The 19,613-nt window shown below is 42.3% G+C and overlaps 1 protein-coding gene across 9 annotated transcripts in view; it reads left to right on the forward strand.

Moving 5' to 3' along the window:
• CACNB2 (calcium voltage-gated channel auxiliary subunit beta 2) overlaps positions 1–19,613 on the forward strand; it is a 422,888-nt gene that overhangs the window by 251,488 nt on the left and 151,787 nt on the right. For 7 of the 9 annotated variants that reach the window (XM_067030501.1, XM_067030500.1, XM_067030504.1 and 4 more), the window contains one exon: positions 19,272–19,391. In XM_067030501.1, coding sequence (XP_066886602.1) covers positions 19,272–19,391 — 120 coding nt within the window. Of the gene's footprint in view, positions 1–17,991; positions 18,458–19,271; positions 19,392–19,613 lie in introns of those variants that run through there. The other 2 variants (XM_067030505.1, XM_067030507.1) reach the window with 1 other exon arrangement.

Here is a 19,613-nt window from a genome sequence, read left to right on the forward strand (position 1 = left end):
CCTTCAGATTTTTCCTTAGAGTTTGTTTTGTTTTCGTATAATGGCTAAGGTGTTAGAATGGTTAAGCCAGTCGGTCTGTGATTTCCTTTGGGGGAAGGGTTTATCCCATAGAGCTCTAAGAAGTCCATGTGTCACGGGCACACACTCATATTGGTGTTCTCTCCAAGATGGTACTGGTGTTCGACCCTGAGAGGAATAGAAGTGACTGTAAAAAATAAATAAATTAAATAATAAGTAGCCTCCCTCCTTCCCTACCCCCGTTTTCATTTTAATGCCGGCATTGATTTAGAGAAAAAACAAATAACTATAGGTACATCGGGGTGAGTTATGACTCAGGATCAACAGAACGACAGAGGAAAAGGAAACTCTATAGAGACACAAAACATAAAGTCATGTTTCAATGGACATTAAAAGAGTTGCAGAGATCACCCAGTAAGAATGCCTTACTAAGCAGGACAGCTGATGAAGGAGAAGGACTTGAGCACGAGATGTTATCTCAGGTTTCCAGAAGGTAGAGAGGGCTTAGGGGAAGGTCCGTGGCTAAGAGGTGCCAGGTAGAACTGGGGGGTAGGGGGCAGAGAGAGTCACAAGATCACCCTTAACTGGTGATCACCCTTAACTGAGGGGTTAATCCTGAATTAATAAGGAAGGGAGGTGTCTCCTTGGTTTGGAGTGAAGGAGAATGGGGTGGCTTGAGAGATCAAACTGAGGCCATATCAAGTTAATCAAAGCTCATGAATTGCTGAGCTGTGTTTCAAAGGACATCCTTTGTCACCCAGGTGGGTTTTCTTTATTGTGTAAAGTGCTTAGCTCTCGATGCCTTACTTAGCCTTTCATGTCCTGTACAACAAGAACAGAGCAGCGCTATGCGGCACTCAGTTCCTGAGCACCTCTGCACCCGCACTGCCCTTTTCAAGTATTATTTAGTATCACAACAACTCTTTGCCTGGAGTGCTGTCTCCTTCCCGTTTTCTAGATAAGGATGTTCTATAGCTTGTCCAACACCACCCAACAGAGAAGTGTCAGATTTAATACTTGTTACACTGCCCCCTAAAGAAAAGTTCCTTTAAGATGAATGGATAAAGAAGAAGTGGTATATATATACAATGGAATATTACTCAGCCATCAAAAAGAATGAAATCGTGCCAGTTGCAGCCACATGGATGGACCTAGAGATGATCATAGTAAGCAAAGTAAGTCAGAAAGAGAAAGGCAAATACCATGTGATGTCATTGATAAGTGGAATCTAAAATAACGCCACAAATGAACTTATCTGTGCAACAGAAACGGACTCACAGACATAGAGAACAGACTTGAGGTTGTCAAGGGGGAGGTGGAGGGAGGGAAGGACTGGGAGTTTGGGGTGCGCAGACGCAAACTAGTATCTATAGGATGGGTCAACAACAAGGTCCTACTGTACAGTACAGAGAACTGTGTTCAATATCCTATGATAAACCATAATGGAAAAGAGTATGAAAAAGAATATATATATGTCTAACTGAGTCACTTTGCTGTACAGCAGAAATTAACACAACATTGTAAATCAACTAGACTTCAGTAAAAAATTTTATTTAAAAATGGTCCTTTAGTAAAGACAGAAAGGCTGTGTCTCAGAGGTAGCCTGAGAAGCAGTTCCTACTTTCCGTGATATTAGAGACTGAAAGTAATAGAGAGGCGAGTGTTTTGATGCATCCTGTTCTCTTTTATTTTGTCCTGTGATTTCACCCCTACCCCCGTTGTGTATCAGTGCAGGAAAGGAGAAACGTACGTGTATCTTTATTAAAGTAAAGATCATCTCAGTGTGCTGACGGGGATGAAGTCCATCGTTAAATTAATCATTTTCTAAATCCTCTGAGAGATGCTGTTTACCCTTTGGATTCAGCTTTCAGAGCTGTGCACTGGGAAAATGTCAGGCAATTGAAATTGGAAAACGCAGCTTTTAATCGATGAAGACCGCAAACAGAAACTGTTTCCTAAGAATTCTAATTCCTTGAAACTGGGAAACGGAAGGCAATATTTGTCACAAAATACTGCTAGTGAGCAAGTGAAAATTCCGTTCTCCTTGACCTTCAGTGGGGACGCAGAGGGGCCCGTGCTCTGAGTGATGACGTTGATGTTCAGGGGCCTGGACATGAGTATCAATAGATGTGGGCAGTGAATGCCTGAATGAGTGGTGTTGCCTGTACCTCTGTCTGAAGGATGCTTTAATTTTCCTGGTTTCTTAATGTGCTGAAAACTACCATGAAGCTGCTCCCACATGCCTTGGACATGGATTTGGAGAAGGAAACGCTTTTCTCATCCATTGAAGTAGTCACTGGTTTGAAAACCAACTGTACTAAGATGCTGGTTGAAGTATAAATAATTTCAATTAGGGAATATCTATAAAGGGCAGGAAATTTCTTGTGCCACATAGATGTCCTCCAAAAATAAAGCCTTCAGTCGCTCTTGTAAAATAAATAAATAAAAGAGGAACTGGAGTACAGAATAATTTGATTAATTAGATATCACTACTGTGCAAGCTATATAATGTTAAGCCCGGCGTATCACGTAATACAGAAGCTAACAAACTTGCTGTAAAGGCCAGATAGGAAATATTAATATTTTTGGCTTTCAGGCCATACATTCTCTGTCTTAACCACTCAGCTTTGCTTTTGTAGCACAAAAGCAGCCACAGGAAATGTGGAATTGATTGTGATTATGTGTCAATAACGTTTTTATTTATGGTCACGGAACTTGGAGTTTCATGTAATTTGTACATGTCATGAGATACTGTTCTGTTGATTGTTTTTAACTACTTAAAAACATGAACGTTATTCTTAGCTCACAAGGCGTACAAAAAGAGGCAGCGGGCTGGCTGGTCCCTGCTAGAATCTGTGTGGTTAGAGCCCTGAAGATATTTTTATATGAGGAAACGTGTAATGCTTTCTCCTTGAGCCTGGTATAAAATTTGGGAATGTACTATAGATGTCCCTCTGTAGATGGCTATTTTTTTGAGGTTTCTGAAAATTATATTTGCCAACTCAAACACCCTTTGCTCCTAATTCAGATGTTATGTTTCAGTTTCCACCCAGATCTGGGAACTGAATGAAAGTGATGATTATGAAGTACACAGGGTCCTTGAACTCTTTCTTTTGGCTGTTTGAATGGGTCATTGTCTTTATGTTAATTAGGATCCAGGGACATGATGCTTCCCCTGCTTGTGGAAGGTATTCTTGTTAGAGAAATGGTCTAGTCAAGAGCGCACGTGTGTGTGTGTGTGTGTGTGTGTGTGTGTGTGTGTGTGTGTGTAAGGATGAAATTACAGGGACCAGTGACAAAGAAAACCCAGCCAATAATTATAGTAAACTTCTTTGTAGGCCTGAATACAAATCCTGAAAAGTGTCAAATTTTTATATTTGAATTATTCTCCCCCACTCACGACAGCGTACTTGGTGATATGTCAACATTTTAATTCTGAATGAGAGTTAATTGGGTATCTTAGTGCTGAAATTATTTGTTACCTAAAACACTGACACAACCCGAAGGTCTCTGATTTTTATAATTATATAGCACATGCAGAATTTCTTTCTCTAGATGTGATTGCTTTATACAGAATGTCTTTGAGGCACATGCTTTAGATCAATTACTAATTCAGAACCGTAATTATTAGATGCCACGGTGACTTTGGTAGTAAGAATCTTCCTGAATCGGTGTAGGAACAGTTTGAGGCTGGTTGGAGTTTCAAACTTCAACTTAGAAAACAAAAAAATATCTCCCCTTCCTCCCTTCCCCTCCAAACCCCCTGGAACAAAAAAGCAGAGAGCAGGCCTTGCTCTCCTGGAGCTGACTTTGGTGGGGTTTTTTTTGTTTTGTTTTGTTTTATTGGAGTATTGTTGCTTTACAATGTTTTATTCGTTTCTACTGCACAGCAGAGTGAATCAGCTATATGTATACATATACCCCCCCCTCTTTTTTGGGTTTCCTTCCCATTTAGGACACCACACAGCATCGAGTAGAATTCCCTGGGCTCTGTGGCAGGTTCTCAGTAGTTGTCTGGTTTATAGAGTATCTATGATATATATGTGTCAATCCCAGGAGCTGACTTTGTTATATTTGTTGGCTTAATAGAATTTCTTGCTCTCTGTCACTTTTTTCTTTAAGTTTGGAAGCTTAATGCAGATTTCCCTATCAGAAACCACGTTGGGGGTTTTTTTTGTCATATTTTTATTGTGGTAAAATATACGTAACAAAATTTTCCATTTTAAGCAGTTTTTTGTGTGTGTGTGTGTGGTACGCAGGCCTCTCACTGCCATGGCCTCTCCCGTTGCAGAGCACAGGCTCCGGACGCACAGGCTCAGCGGCCATGGCTCACGGGCCCAGCCACTCCGCGGCACGTGGGATCCTCCCAGACCGGGGCGCGAACCCGCATCCCCTGCATCGGCAGGCGGATTCTCAACCACTGCGCCACCAGGAAGCCCCATTTTAACCATTTTTAAAGTGTACAGTTCTATGGCATCAAGTGCATTCATTACACATGAACTCCCCACCCCCTCTTGTCCCCAGCTCTGGACACCCACCATTCTACTTTCTGTCCCTGTGGATGTGGCTACTGTTGGTACCTCGTGGAAGTAGAACCATACAGCATTTACCGTTTTGTGATTGGCTTCTTTCACTCAGCATAATAGCTTCAAGATTTATTTTTAAAAGAAAAACAAACAAAAAACTGTTTTTACTTTTTTTTAACTTTTTTAAATTAAAAAGTTTAGTTTTAATTCAGTCGGGTTCAAGCTTTTATCTCAAGAACAACAGTGTCCCTAATTCCTTTAAAATATATATATTTTTTAATGTTGACTGAATCACCAGGCCACATTTCCATTTTGTCTTTGCTTTAGCCAAAAAAATGAAAGGATTTATTGGCTGAAAACCCTTGAGTATTACAACTAACTATGAAAATCAAAGTTCACTCTTTGCATGGGGGACAAGAGCTATTTTGAGGATGTTCGTGCTTTCAATTATTTTCCAAAGTGAAGTGAGAAATGATTCATTAGAAAAACTAATTTTTGCAGGTTATTTTTAGAGGAAGACGCATCAGGCTATTCTTAATGTTTTAGATCACTAAAGAAAAGATGAATAGAAAAGCAAAGAAATAATATCCCAACTGGGGGAATCCCACTTTTCGAAAATGTATAGACTTTTCCTCATGCGATCCAAATTTTATATTAATTAGCACATTTCCCTCTCATGGTGGGCGGCCTTACTTGTAAGCACCCCCAGAAGCCAGTCTGAGAATGAGAGCAGCGGATTCTCTGAAAGTAGAAAGAAGTGAGATCAACAGAGCTGTTAATCCTCACTGCTAAGACCACATCTTCGGAGGCAGTGCCCACTGGGGAAATTATACTGCTGGCTGCTGTCCTTCGGTTGCGTTGTCGGGAATAACAGGTAGGAGCCCGCACCCCTCCTCCCTAGGAGGAGGTTGGTTTTACTGTGATTTAATTGCCCGCAGAGGCTGGAACGTGGAAGGCTAGAATCATACTAGTCGCCCTGGCCTTCATGAAATATACACAGTTTACACGGACAGCCGCGCTTAGTGGTGCGTGGTCACCCAGTCCTCTGAAAGCCTGCCGGCCGCAGGCACAGAGGCCCTGCCCGTTCCAGGCATCTCTCTGCATACTATGTGGAGACATTCTTCAGTGCTTCATGGACCTCACAAAAGGATGACTTGAAAAGGATTGAACTTCCATTCCAGAGTGAGGCTTTCAGAGTTTTTTGTTAGTTTGTTTAGTTGCTTTCGTGTATTTTTAGCATATGGTCCTCAAAATAAATTACGTACAAGTATAAATAATATGAAGTGGGGCTCTGATATTAATTTGTGTTTTAAAGAAGGCTATTAAAGCCTTCTTAAAGCGTATTAAGGCTAAAACTCTTAGGGAAAGGAAGGAAGGGGGGGGGAAGGAAGGGGAGGGAGGAGAGAGAAAAAAGAAAGGAAAAGGGGTTTCCCTAGTGGCGCAGTGGTTGAGAGTCCGCCTGCCGATGCAGGGGACGCGGGTTCGTGCCCCGGTCCGGGAGGATCCCACATGCCACGGAGCAACTAAGCCCGTGAGCCATGGCTGCTGAGCCTGCGCGTCCGGAGCCTGTGCTCCGAAACAGGAGAGGCCGCGACAGTGAGAGGCCCGCATACCGGGGAAAAAAAAAAAAAAAGGAAAGGGAAAAGACCATGCCCAGCCTCAGTCGATCTCCTGTCTTTCTAGCATCGTCCAGATTTTTCAGGAGGATTCCTCTGATGGGCTTTGCAAATGCTGTTTTCCTCTCTGCTTACTGCAGTTTTCTCTTTTCTCTGCACTGAAGAGTCCTTCTTGAGTTTGCTTGGTGTCTTTCCTCTGTGTTTTCTCAGACCATGGAATGGTGCCGGTGTTGTTTTATCCATGATCGGATGCCCGATTGGCAGGAAATATAGATGCTATCTTACTGGCTAAACAATCTTTGGAACATTTACCGAGGTCACAGAGGCTAACTTTGTGCCTGTTTAACACCCGGTATCACCCCAAGTTTGATGTGATAGCCATACACTGTATTCATTTGCCCAAAATAACTAACTGAGCACCTGGAATGCGCCAGGGTGAGCGCCGGCCGGTCATCTGCCAGGAGCAGAAGATCCAGATATTAACACAACAAAGGCCTTGGCTTTGTGGTAGACCCGCCTCTGCTGGATGGCGGCAAGAGGGCCAGCGGAGTGCAAACCTCTCTAATGACGGAGAAGGCCAGCCTGGGGCTAGAACTGTCCTGGCAGCTCTCCGCGGGAACGTGGCAGCGGGCAGCGAGCCAGCACACAGGCCTCACATCCCGGTGGGCTCGGTCAAGGTTCGCGATGTGGGCGGACAGCCAAGCCTATACATTCAGTCTCCCGTTCATCACTGCCCGCTCAGCAGACAGCTGCCCTTGGCCACCCCTGCGTTGCGGGGTGCGCACACAGGTGGGGAAGTATGTCCTGAGGAGGATGAACGTGAGAAGAGGCCCAGGCAGTCCTGAGAAGTGGGCTCATGGCCATTTGGCCAGAGAGTCCCGGGGTCTCTAGTGCCCAGAGCTGCCTTGTGCGACATGGTAGAGTCATAAAATAAGTTCTGTGTTATTTACCTGTGTCACACCTGTGTCTCCTTCACTGGAATGTAAAGGACCCCAATCTTGTCTTCTTCCCAGATGTGTGTGTCACCCACAGGGGTTCTTGGCCTCCTTAATCAATAGAAATTGATCAGAGGCCAGACAAGAAGTCCAGGCAAGGCTTGACTGGGGCTCCTGCTGCAGCAGGGGGGAGCGAGACCCCTGTAACAGTTTCCCTGGCTCGCTGTGTCCTGGGGGGGGGTGGGCGGCGAGCGGGTTCCTTATAAAGGGTGAGGGCAGGGTCAGGCCCAGGGGTTGAGCTGGAGGGGCCGCTTAGGTGGTTTGCCCCCCCCTTTGGCGGTATTGTGTGCAGGGGGCGTGCGCAGTACCCCATGCTTTTGCTCCTGGATCTTCAGGAACGGCAGTTGGCTTTTTGGTCTTTTCCTATCTTGTCGTCCATAATTTGCCCCAGGTGCACATGCACTCAGTTACTTTTAGCCCCTTATAGTTTCTTTGTATTTTGTGGCTCAAGGAGGGGTCTGTCCAGGTGCAAGCACTGCAGCCAAGAGTCCCAGGTCCCAGCTCATCTCATACACACTGGCACTGCGGGAACAGAGGTGAGAAAAAAAAAAAAATCCCCGCCCTCCTCATGGACATTACATTCTAATGTATGTGTGTGTTGGAGAGGGAAGATAATAATATTTAACTGTGCACAATATTGAATGACTGTCATTTAAATGAAGTGGAAGACAGAGTCGGTTTAGCTTTGGTTTGGAGGGCCCGAGTTTGCTGTCTGTTTTAACAGTAGAAGCCCCTGGCATGCAGCATAAGCATTGCTGTAGCATCTGTGAAGAGTGTCACCAGGCCAAAGGTCAAGGGTCAGAGGCATGGCCAGCAGTCACCAGGTCTTTTCTAACCTTTACCAAACTGTCTTCTTACCAAACTGTCAAGCCATGTGTTGCCCTGCCTGATAGAAGTTTTATCATCGTTGAAGTTTATTATACTTTTAAACTTAAAGCAGAGCATGTATTTCCACGTGTCTTAGTCCATTCGGGCTGCTATCACAAAATACCACCCACAAACTGAGTGGCTTACGAACAACAGAAATTTCTCACAGTCCTCAGGGCTGGAAGGCTAAGATTAAGGCGCTGGCAGAGAGTCGAGTTCCTGGTTCATAGACGGCCATCTTTTCACGTGTCCTCACTTGTCAGAGGGGCAAGGGAGCTCTCTGGGGTCTCTTTTACAAGGGCACTAATAATACTCAAAAGGGCTCCACCCTCATGACTTCATCACCTCCCCAAAGCCCCACCCCCTGATACCATCACCTCGGGGATCCAGCTTCAACATCTGAATTTGGGGGGGACACAAGCATTCAGCCAATGGCACCATGTGTTGAATATTTGCAATTAAAAAAATGCTTTCTTGGGACTTCCCTGGTGGCCTAGTGATTAGGGTTCCAGGCTTGCACTGCTGTGGCCTGGGTTCAATCCCTGGCTGGGGAACCGAGGTCCTGCAAGCCACGCAGTGTGGCCAAAAAAAAGCTTTCTTGGGCTTCCCTGGTGGCGCAGTGGTTGAGAGTCCGCCTGCCGACACAGAGGACGCGGGTTCGTGCCCCGGTCCGGGAGGATCCCACGTGCCACGGAGCGGCTGGGCCCGTGAGCCATGGCCGCTGAGCCTGCGCGTCCGGAGCCTGTGCTCCGCAACGGGAGGGGCCCCAGCAGTGAGAAACCCACGTACCACAAAAAAAAAAAAAAAAAAGCTTTCTTATTTGTGAGACAGGAAATATAACATGAATTGCTTTTTACCAATTGTATATGTCCAGTGTTTTGGGACACATTCCAAATAGAGTCTGGATTTTCTAACAATAATATATTAATATAACCAACAGCACATCTCCAGCTAACCAATCTGACATTTGCAGCATATTTCTAAACATAGATTTGTAATGAACCAAATTGTCTCTAGTTCTTAAATCACCTCCGGAAGGTAGGTTAGCTGCTTAAAGGATGCGTTAACTATTTGAGGTCAGTAGGTTACTTTGTGGTGCTTTAGCACCAATGCTGCCCACCACCGGCCCTTTTCCTGGCAGCTCCCTGATCGTGTAGCCTATTGTTAATATTAAATCTCTCTGAACCAAAGTCATATCTTTCTGGAAGGTTAGACTTTTAGAGCAGGATATTAATAATGTATTACCAAATTACTGAGTCATTTGGCCTGCTTAAGTATCTAACCTAGTACCAAAAATCATTTAACTAGTCATAGGAGAAAAGCCCCGTGTTTCAGTGGAGACCTCAAATAATCATTTTAATACATTGTCTACAGAGAAATGTAATACTTTAAAATGTTAACATTTCATGCTGAAGTATTTTTCTTTTAATTCTTGTTTCTTTCCTGATACAATTCCTGCATCAACATTTACTCTATTTCTTTTCTTTCTTTTTTTTTTTTTTTTTTTTTGGTGACTTGAATCAAGAGTTTTTCAGAAGATCCCAAGTTTGTGTCCCTTCCCCACAGGCAAAAAACTATCAAGGTTAAATCAACAAATTAGGGGAAATATGAATCTGCAAACACTCTTTTTTCAACACCAAAAATATTTTCAGAGTGTATTAGACGTTTCAATTGCAACAAGCATGAGCTTTTTACTTCTAATCACAAAAATGGTAACATTACAGAAAATAATTAAAATTATTGCCCTGAATTTAAAAAAAAAAATGAATCTAGTCCTCTATCTCCTGTTATTTTTGTGTACTCCCAGTACTTTTACATACATGGATGTATGTATTTATAGAAATGATTCAGGGGTTTTTTTTTAATTTCTTTTCTTTTTTTTTTTACCAATTACGATCATGATAAACATTTGCCTATAATGCCCTTTACTCTCTGTAACTATTATTAAGGTTGTATAATAATCTAAGTTTATGAACCATAATTTAAGAATTTTTTAAAGACAGGTCCGAGAAGTGAAATCATTAGTCTAGATACATATCTAGATAGAAACAAAAAGAACTTGGTTTTCCCAAAGGGTTGTACTAAAGTAAAACTATGAACAAGATGTGAAAGCATTGGTTGTAATGTGTCCTCATAACATTGTGAGTTGGCACTTTGCAGAGAGTACTTGTGTAATGAGGAAATGGTATTGTGTCTAATTTAGTGAGACAGAACGTTTTTTCCAGATGCTTGTGGGTAACCGATTTTTTTTGTGAATCTTGTATCCATAACCTTTGTCTGTTTATGTCTGTTGTTCTCTTACTGTGTTTCGTATCAATGAGAAAAACTCATGTGTATGCAAAGAAAATTTTAGAGGGTAAAATCTTTTTTTTTTGTTTGTTTGTTTTTTTTGGGTTTTTTTTTTTTTTTTGCGGTATGCGGGCCTCTCACTGTTGTGGCCTCTCCCGTTGCGGAGCACAGGCTCCGGCCGCGCAGGCCTAGCGGCCATGGCTCACGGGCTTAGTTGCTCTGCGGCATGTGGGATCTTCCCGGACCGGGGCACGAACCCGTGTCTCCTGCATCGGCAGGCGGATTCTCAACCACTGCGCCACCAGGGAAGCCCGAGGGTAAAATCTTTAAGGACTGAAGCCATACCCTTTTTTACAGCTCTGGGGTTTCCTGGAGGATACATGTGCTACGACTATCCTTTAATGTCTGTGGATTGATGGTTCACTGCCACCTGGGAGAATTCTCTCTGGAAGGCAGGATCCAAGGTTCATTGTGTGATTGTTCTGGCACTCAAGAAAAAGCTCGCAGCTGGACATGTCATCTTCTGGTGTGATCTTTATTTAGTAGTAGAGAGCCTGTTAAGATGTTCCAGAGTTGTGTATGTGTCCAGCTAATAGTTGCTTTCCTTTTAAATATATGATCCAAAATTGCTTGAAGAAATATCTTCCTCCTGTGCTGGCTTGATTTTTTAAACATTCCATCTTACTAGAGGTTATATGTATAGTCACGTTTTTTTCCGCTGTGAATTTAAACTCTATTCTCATAGGACCAGCAGGAGCAGTGTATGAGAAGTGACAGTCTGTAAACAGTCTATTTGAATATGTCATATTTACAATGTATTTTCAACCATGTGCAAGGAAATTCTCAAGAATATTCTTTCTGGTAGCTTTGATGTACTGTACTCATTTTGCAGAGGGAGAATCAGCCTTGGGGAATATTTACATGACTTGCCTGTGGCTACACAGTGAGTCATTAGCAGTGTTAGGATTGGAAATTTAAGTCCCTGGAATGAAGAAGTGCAATTAATGGGAAAAGAAGATGCTTCATAGAAAATAAGCTTTAATTACATTTTTTAAATGTCAAAATCTCTCTTACATTTCTTGGAAGATGCTATATAAATTTTAAGTGTAATGACTTTTCTTTTTAGTAGCTTGCTTGTTATGGAACATGTTTATTTAATCATCAGACAATTGACATTTACACTACGTTAATGAACTTGGTATTTATTGAGGTTTATGATAAAATACCAAGTATATCTTCAGGCTGACATTTTTGTTTTATTCTTCTACTCATCATAGCAAATATTTATTGACATTAACTATGGGTAAGATTGCTGTTGATGTTTTTTATTTTGTTTCATTTTAATTTTTGTTTGTTTGTTTGTTGCTGTACTCGGCCCTCTCACTGTTGTGGCCTCTCCCGTTGTGGAGCACAGGCTCCGGACGCGCAGGCTCAGCGGCCACGGCTCACGGCCCCAGGCACTCCGTGGCACGTGGGATCTTCCCAGACCGGGGCACGAACCCGTATCCCCTGCATCGGCAGGCGGACTGTCAACCACTGCGCCACCAGGGAAGCCCTGTTTGGTTTTTTTTAGTAAGGAAGAGACATGAAAATATTTAGGAATGTTTTAAGAATGTTTAGAAATGTTCAGGAATGCTAAGGAGGACCCTGTATAGCAGAAGAGCTTCAGGATCTAGGATGTGAGGAAGAAAAGACTCCCTCTGTCTCTGGTAACCCTATTCATTCATTCAACACATGTTTATAGAGCATGTATTCTGTGCCAGGCACTATTCTAGGCACTTAGGATAAATGAGTAAATGAAACAAACAAAAAAAATCTCTGCCCTCATGGATGTTATATTCTAGTGGAAGGAGATAGACACTAAACAATAAACATAATAAGTAAATTATATTGTATACTATGAGGTAAAAGCACTATTTTTAAAAAGTTGAACATGGTAAGTGAGATGAGTGATGCTGGAGGGCAGTGGGGATTGCAGTTTTAAATTGGATGGTAGAGGAAGTCTTCATTGAAAAGGTGCCAACTGAGCAAAGACTTGAAGGAAGTGATCATCATGTGGAAGTCTAGGGAGAGAGCTTTCCTTGGTGCCTGTGAGGAGCATCAGTGAGGTTGGAGCAGAAAGAAGGAGGTTGTGTGTGAGAGGGGAGGGTGGAGGAGAGGGGTGGAAGAGGAGATCCCAGCCAAGCAGACTCCACAGGAGCAGCCAGTGGGTAAGAGAAAGACCAAGAGAGAGTGCTTTGAGAAAGCAACTTTGAGTGAGTGGATAAAGGGTGGAGAGTGATATTAAACAACCAGGCTAAATGCTACCGATAGGTTAAGGTGAGCACTGAGAATTGACCCTGAGATTTGATTCATTGCTGATGACCTTGAGCAGTTTGGGGGACAGCAGTGGGAGACAGTAGGCTTAAGAGAGATCCATAGAGAAGAACTAAAGTGAGCACGGGCAACTTCTTTTCGGCTTTTTTTTGTTTTCTGCAAAGGAGAGCAAAGAAATGGGGTGAAAGCTGGCAGAGAAAATGAAGTCCAGGGGAGGTTTCCTTAGGCAGAGGGAAATAATAGTATCATGTCATCTGCATATAATGACAGTTTTACCTCTTCCCTTCCGATTTGGATACCTTTTATTTTTTTTCTTGTCTGATAGCTGTGGCCAGGACTTCCAATACTATGTTGAATAGAAGTGGTGAAAGTGGGCATCCTTGTCTTATTCCAGATTTTAGCTGGAAGGCTCTCAGGTTTTCATCGTTGAGCATTATATTGCCTGTGGTTTTGTCATAAATAGCTTTTATTATTTCCCTATTATTATTTTTTTCTGTTATTTCCCTAATATTAATATTTCCTATTATGTCCCTATTATTATTTTATATTTATTTATCTATTATTTATTTATATTGATTTATCTATTATTAATTTATATCTATCTATTATTTTATTAGATATGTTCCCTCTAAACCCACTTTGGTAAGACTTTTTACCATGGATGGATGTTGAATTTTATCAAATGCTTTTTCTGCTTCTGTTGAGATGATCATGTGGTTTTTTTTCTTTTGTAGATGTGGTGTATCACATTGATTGATTAGGCAGAGGGAAATAATAACAAGTGTGTATGCTGAGTGGAATGATTCAGTAGAAAGACTAAATGTAGCAATGCCCACTCAGAGTTTCTTGCTATATCCATACCCATCATGAATTCCTATCCCCAGAATTTCCTATGTGTGCTTCATTCGCTCCTTTAATTTTTTTCAGCAATATTTTGAGAAAGTCCAACTCTCCCAGGCCACTAATTTTCTACTTCTTACCTGTTCATTTTTATTCTCATGAATGAAAAATAAATTTTTTAAGAAATTATATTAGCATGAAAAAACACTTGTAATCTATCACCATCAGTAAATATATATTATAATAGGCTGAAAAACTCCCCCAACGTACACAAACACTGTTGTAATTGTGAAGGGAAATTATTTATCCTATGCTTGAAATCTAAAACTCAAAATAATGTTAAATTTCCCATCTAATATTAGCTTTTTCATAGTGGTTCTTTTTAACAGTGTCACATTTTACAAATATTGGACTCTTCTACGAAACGTAAATATCCATCATACCCTCAGTTTGAGGAATAATTTGGTAATAATGGTGTTTTAATATATTACTCTTAAAAATATGTAAGTTAGTTACATCCCTGAGACTTGGACCTATCATTTCTACTCTGTAGTAACTTTAGTTTCAGTGCTGAAAACTAGCAACTGTTCCTGTTGAACTGAAAGATTAGTCAGAAGACCTTGAATTCCAGCCAGCTTCAGGCCAGAGTAGCTGCCAAAGAGGCTGCTGAAGGCCAGCTTGACAAAGTTATGTTCTTCTTCAGGGAAAAGGGGAAAACTTAAATACCTGCTTTCTTGACTTCCGTTGTTTTCCTATTCTACTTACCTACATTCCATTGCAGATAAGTAAAAAAAGAATGCTTTACAACTGAGATACTCTGAAATGAGGAAAATTTCAGGGTATCAGGCAACGTTTCACAAAACTGTGTTACATTGATGAATGAGAAATTACCTGTTTCATTGCACCTTCATTGTGCCTTTGAGGAAGATAAAATTTGAGAATCTGTGAAGATGTATATGGGGGGGGGTGAGTGAGGGGATGGGGAAGGGATGGGGACAGACAGAAAGGAAGGGAGGGGGAGGGCGCCAAGCTCAGCAGAGATAGAGATGAGAACTTGGAAGTCATCATGACACATTATGACCTTTAGAAAAGTTTATATGTGTGCCTGGCAGACAGAAAAAGATGTTTTCTATAGCACAGGGAACTATATTCAATATCTTGTAATAACTTATACTGGAAAAGAATCTGAAAAAGAATATATATATATATATATATATGTATATATATAGTGTGTGTGTATAAATAAACTGAATCACTACTTTGCCGGACACCTGAAACTAACACAGCATTGTAAATCAACTATACTTCAATTTAAGAAAAAGAAAGAAAAATGGTTTTGATTAATAGAAACATCACTTGCATGTAGGGATTTGTTCTGGCTTTTAAGTTTCTGAACTGATGCATGCACAGAACTTAAATTCAGATTGCTGAAGGTTAATTCCTACCCCCATCGATTTTTAGCTTTGTAACCTCACTCAGGTAACTTAACTTCTCTATGTCAGTTTCTTCCTCAGTGAAAAATGGAGAAAATTAATTATTAAATTATGTAACACTGGTGAATCAGCCCAGTGCCTAGAGTACAGTGTAAGCATTCATTAAAAATTAGCAATTATTATCACTCGTCTACATAGTCTAGCCTTAATAAATTGATTGCTCTAATTAATGTAATATAGAACAGTCTCAAAAATATACCGATGTTGGGCTTCCCTGGTGGCGCAGTGGTTGAGAATCCGCCTACCGATGCAGGGGATGCAGGTTCGTGCCCCGGTCCGGGAGGATCCCACGTGCCGCGGAGCGGCTGGGCCCGTGAGCCACGGCCGCTGTGCCTGCGCGTCCGGAGCCTGTGCTCTGCAACGGGAGAGGCCACAGCGGTGAGAGGCCCGCATACCACAAAAAACAAACAAAAAAACAAAAGAACACTCAAGAAAAACAATAGAAATAGAAATGATTGAAACAGTAGAGTACAGCATGAAAAAAGCAAACATTATAAATACAAAAAAAGTGTTAAAGGAAAAGCATAATGCTTTGTGTGTAAATATTTGGCATAAATTGGAAAACGCCAGAAACTGAATAATAGATAGAAGCATCAATTAATCCAGTTAACTAAAGTCTCCTATAAGCAAAGAACACAATTTGGAGTGCGACTCCTGAGGATAAAAATAAATGATCCCAGGTGAGCTATTGGTAGACATTAGCCGCAGGTTGCATTTTAGAACTGTATGATGAGGAATGAGAATATTAAGATGTGGAAGAGGAAATCTGTGAAGTACCTGCCAGGACAAATACTACAAAAGTTCAGCCAATCATATTGCAGGCACCTGAGAGATCAGGGGTACATCTTGTGATAACCTTTTCTGGATTTACGGAAATGACTGCCAGCTCTTCGTGATTGAAGACTGCTTGAGGCGGGATGACCCAGAAAGTCCATATGGTACCAAAGGCAAAAGCTTGATCAGATACACCACACCTCTAACCGCATAAATCCACACTCCCGGAAGGAAGGAGGTTAATTGCAAGGCACACGTTTGGAGGGTGACTTTCAAAAATGCAAGAACTCTGGAAGCTAAACAGCACTACTGTTTAATAGTGACTCTCTTTGGATGGGAGAATTTAAAGTAAATGTTATCTGTGTGTCTCTTGTCCTGTAATGGATACATGTAACTTCTATAATGAAAAGTATTTGCAAAGTATGTACTTCACATATCCAAGGAATGAAAGTCACACCTCATAGTGTAAAGTAGTCAAAGGTTAATATATTGTTGCAAGTATTCAAAAGATCATTGCTGTTATAAAGCAGAAACTAACACACCATTGTAAAGCAATTATACTCCAATAAAGATGTTAAAAAATATATAAGAAAAAAAAGATCATTGCCAAAACTCAGTGGAGAGGGCCTTTTAAACTGCTTAATTATTTCAACCTGGAAACAGGTCTCAAAATCACCGTGTAATTAAAAGCTACATCTGATTATGAGCAAAGGATTTTTTAAATCTTATTTTGTTCAAAAGGGAATGAGATCACCAATGTGTCTGTGTGTGTGTTACTCTCTTCCTCTCATTATGGACTTCTTAATGACAGAAACTTTGTATCTTCACTGAGGCGTGACCTGACCCGACCCGACCCGACCCTGTGGCAGGGTGACTGGGTTTAAAATGCCAGCACTTGTGACTATGGGCCCTGATGTCCTTTATGGGATATAGTCATGCTTCATGGTAATTTTCTACTGTGCTATCCCTGCTATAGGAAACCCTCTGGGAAAATTAGGAATCCCCCAGCCTGTGGGTTGGTGTGGAAAAACCCCCATCTCCCTTGTGAATTGTACTAGAATGAAAAACTTGCAGTGCATTTCCTATTCCTCATGCATTTTACGTTCACTTGATAACAAGGTAAGTAATCTGTTTATTAATTTATGCTGTGATACCACAATGAGGGTGCATTTGATCTACAACATTTATTCTAAAGCGTCTATTCTACTGCATTTTCTGGCATTTAAGTCATGAAGATTGGTCTTAGCCTAGAAATGAAAGGAATGGGGATGGGGAGGGTTAGGAAGGGAGGGAGGGAGAGAAAGTAAGGAAGATTTTCATAAGAATCCTTTCTTTCATTTGCATGAGACTTTACAAAACAATCCCCCCAGGACACTCAAACAGAAATGTAGTTTGGAATGCAGTGATAGTTACTTTAAGAAACCTGGAAGTGTGTGTTTCTTCATAAACTTTCGAAAATGTAATTCCACTCGTAGTGGAAATGAATAAGTAACTTTCTTTCCCAAGCCCCAATCACTTTATTTGTAAGAAGAGTTTGGACCAGATTGTTCTATGAATCTTAACTCCACCTAATAAATCAACCAAGCTTTGAAATTTCTTCGTAATTACGTGATAACAATTTACACTGTTATTTATTCCAGTGACTTTATTTGGAAGGGTAGTTTCTCAGTCGCAGAAGCAGTTTCAAGTCATTTTGAGCTCCGTTAAACGCATCGCTTAGCGCTGTGATTACTTTCAAGACCTAATTCCATGGGCAAATCTCTCGCATTTTGTTTAGGAAATCAAGAGCCGTCAAGAGCGGCTTGATATTAGGATGGATGAGAATGATTTGATTTTGGTTTTGCCCATCAGTGTATATCATATTTATTATCTACGCATTGTCCAATGGCATAGGATATACTTTCTGCAGCAGATTAATGGAAAGGGATCCTAAAATGAAAAAAAAAGAAAAAGAGGGAGAGATTACACTTTTATTTTTGAGAGAATGTTTGATCTGAAATAGAAACATGCCAAACATTCCAGGTGCCTGTTACTATAGAAGCAAAAAGCCCTTTCCAGAGGTTTGCACTTTGGATGCAAAATGGCACTTTGACAGACTGACCATGTGATGTGAACGTCTGTGTAAGAAGGTTACACACGGAGCATGCCCAGTGCGGTGAGCGCGTCCTCCGCCCTCCCCCTTCAGATCTCTGAAGATAAGGCTTGACCTTTGCACTTGCAAATGTCAGTGCATACGTTTTGCACTAGGTTGGTTTGTGTGTGTGTGTGTGTGTGTGTGTGTGTGTGTTAAAGGCTCCCTTACAACTAATGTCTTTTAACGATTCAAGAGTCGGGAGGAGAATAGGTAATAAGATGCATGAAGTTTAGGGCGAGTTGATGCCTTTGGATGCACTTGCAGTGTTACCTTTAAAGCAATCGAAATCGTTCGAGTGTTTGGTTCCCCTCCCCACTGGCTGGAATGGGAAAATAAGACTCTCCGTGGCCTGGAGTCCTCCGGGGTAGGAAGAGAAAGCCCCGGAGGCAGAAAGGGACGGAGAGGAGGGGTTTGCCCAGAGCATGGACGGGAACAGAGAAGGGGCTCTGCGGGGCTCGGCGCGCACTGAGGATCGGTGCCCGGGGCTGCAGCTGCGGACGCGCAGGGCGCTGTCTGGCTGATGAAGGCCACCTGGGTCCGGCTTCTGAAACGCGCCAAGGGAGGACGGCTGAAGAATTCGGACATCTCTGTAAGCTCCGGGGCTCTCGTTGAGGGGAGACGTTATTTTGTCGTCGTTTCTGCTGCTGGTACAGTGAGGATTGTCCGGGGCGCCCGTGATGAGTAATGCGTTGACTGCTGGAGAGGGAGCGGGAGAGAGTCCTCTAATCCTCTGAGCTCCTTTTCCTATGCTGTGATTTATTGCCCTAGGAGCTCTCCCGGGCAGGTGTTTTCCGTAGACAGCTTTGATGAAACATCTATTTAAAGGGATTGAAAAAAAAAAAAAAAGCGTTGCTTGAAGATTGAGGGAAGCTGGCGGCTATTGCATTACAGTTTTGTCAGAGGAGGTATCAGGTGAATACAGAGGTAGATACCAAAGGATGCTTAAGATGAAAGTGGGTGACATCTATGGTAGTGACATTTCAGAGAGTTCAGGTTGATAACTCGTTCGACTTTCCTGTATGTTTTATTAGCCTGTCTTCTTTCTAATTGGAAATTCTTGCTGTAGCTGTAGACTGCTCGTGAAGCTCTCCTTGAAACCCGTCTGTGCCCTACGCTGCACTGCAGCACAGAGCTGGTTTGATGATACAAAGCACTTGTTCTGGCTTCCAGAAAGGCTGCTAACTGGCCCGTAAGGTTTGGGAAGGAAAGCGCAGCTCTCCTCGTGCGTGGTCTGCAGACCAGAGCGCGATGTGTGCAGCCGCTTTGCCACCAGGTGGATTGTTTTCTCCTCTTTTCGGGAATGGATAGCCCAGCCTAGGAAGCTGACGGCCATGTCAGTGAGACGTGGCCACTGCAGACCTCGCAGGTGCAATCTCTTTTGAAAGGTCAATTTCTCTCTCCAGGGTTCGGCAGACTCCTACACCAGCCGTCCGTCCGATTCAGATGTTTCTTTGGAGGAAGATCGGGAGACAGTGCGCAGAGAAGCACGACGACAGGCCCAGGCCCAGCTGGAGAAAGCAAAGGTAAAACCCTCCGCGCCCTGCCGGGCTCTTGGCACGTCTTGCTGGGTCCGTGATGGGCCACCTGTGGCAGTTCCTTCTGAAGCGCACGTGTGGTCTTTCTGGCGGAAAGGAGGTACAAGAAATGGCATGTACTTTCCTCCCCTGGTCTTGCCTTTTTATGTTGTTTTACAATCCAGGCAACTTGTTTCTGTGGGTGGATGGTTTATTTAGACACACAAAAAG

The sequence above is a fragment of the Kogia breviceps genome, chromosome 3 (assembly GCF_026419965.1).
Source record: "Kogia breviceps isolate mKogBre1 chromosome 3, mKogBre1 haplotype 1, whole genome shotgun sequence".
NCBI classification, from domain to species: domain Eukaryota; kingdom Metazoa; phylum Chordata; class Mammalia; order Artiodactyla; family Physeteridae; genus Kogia; species Kogia breviceps.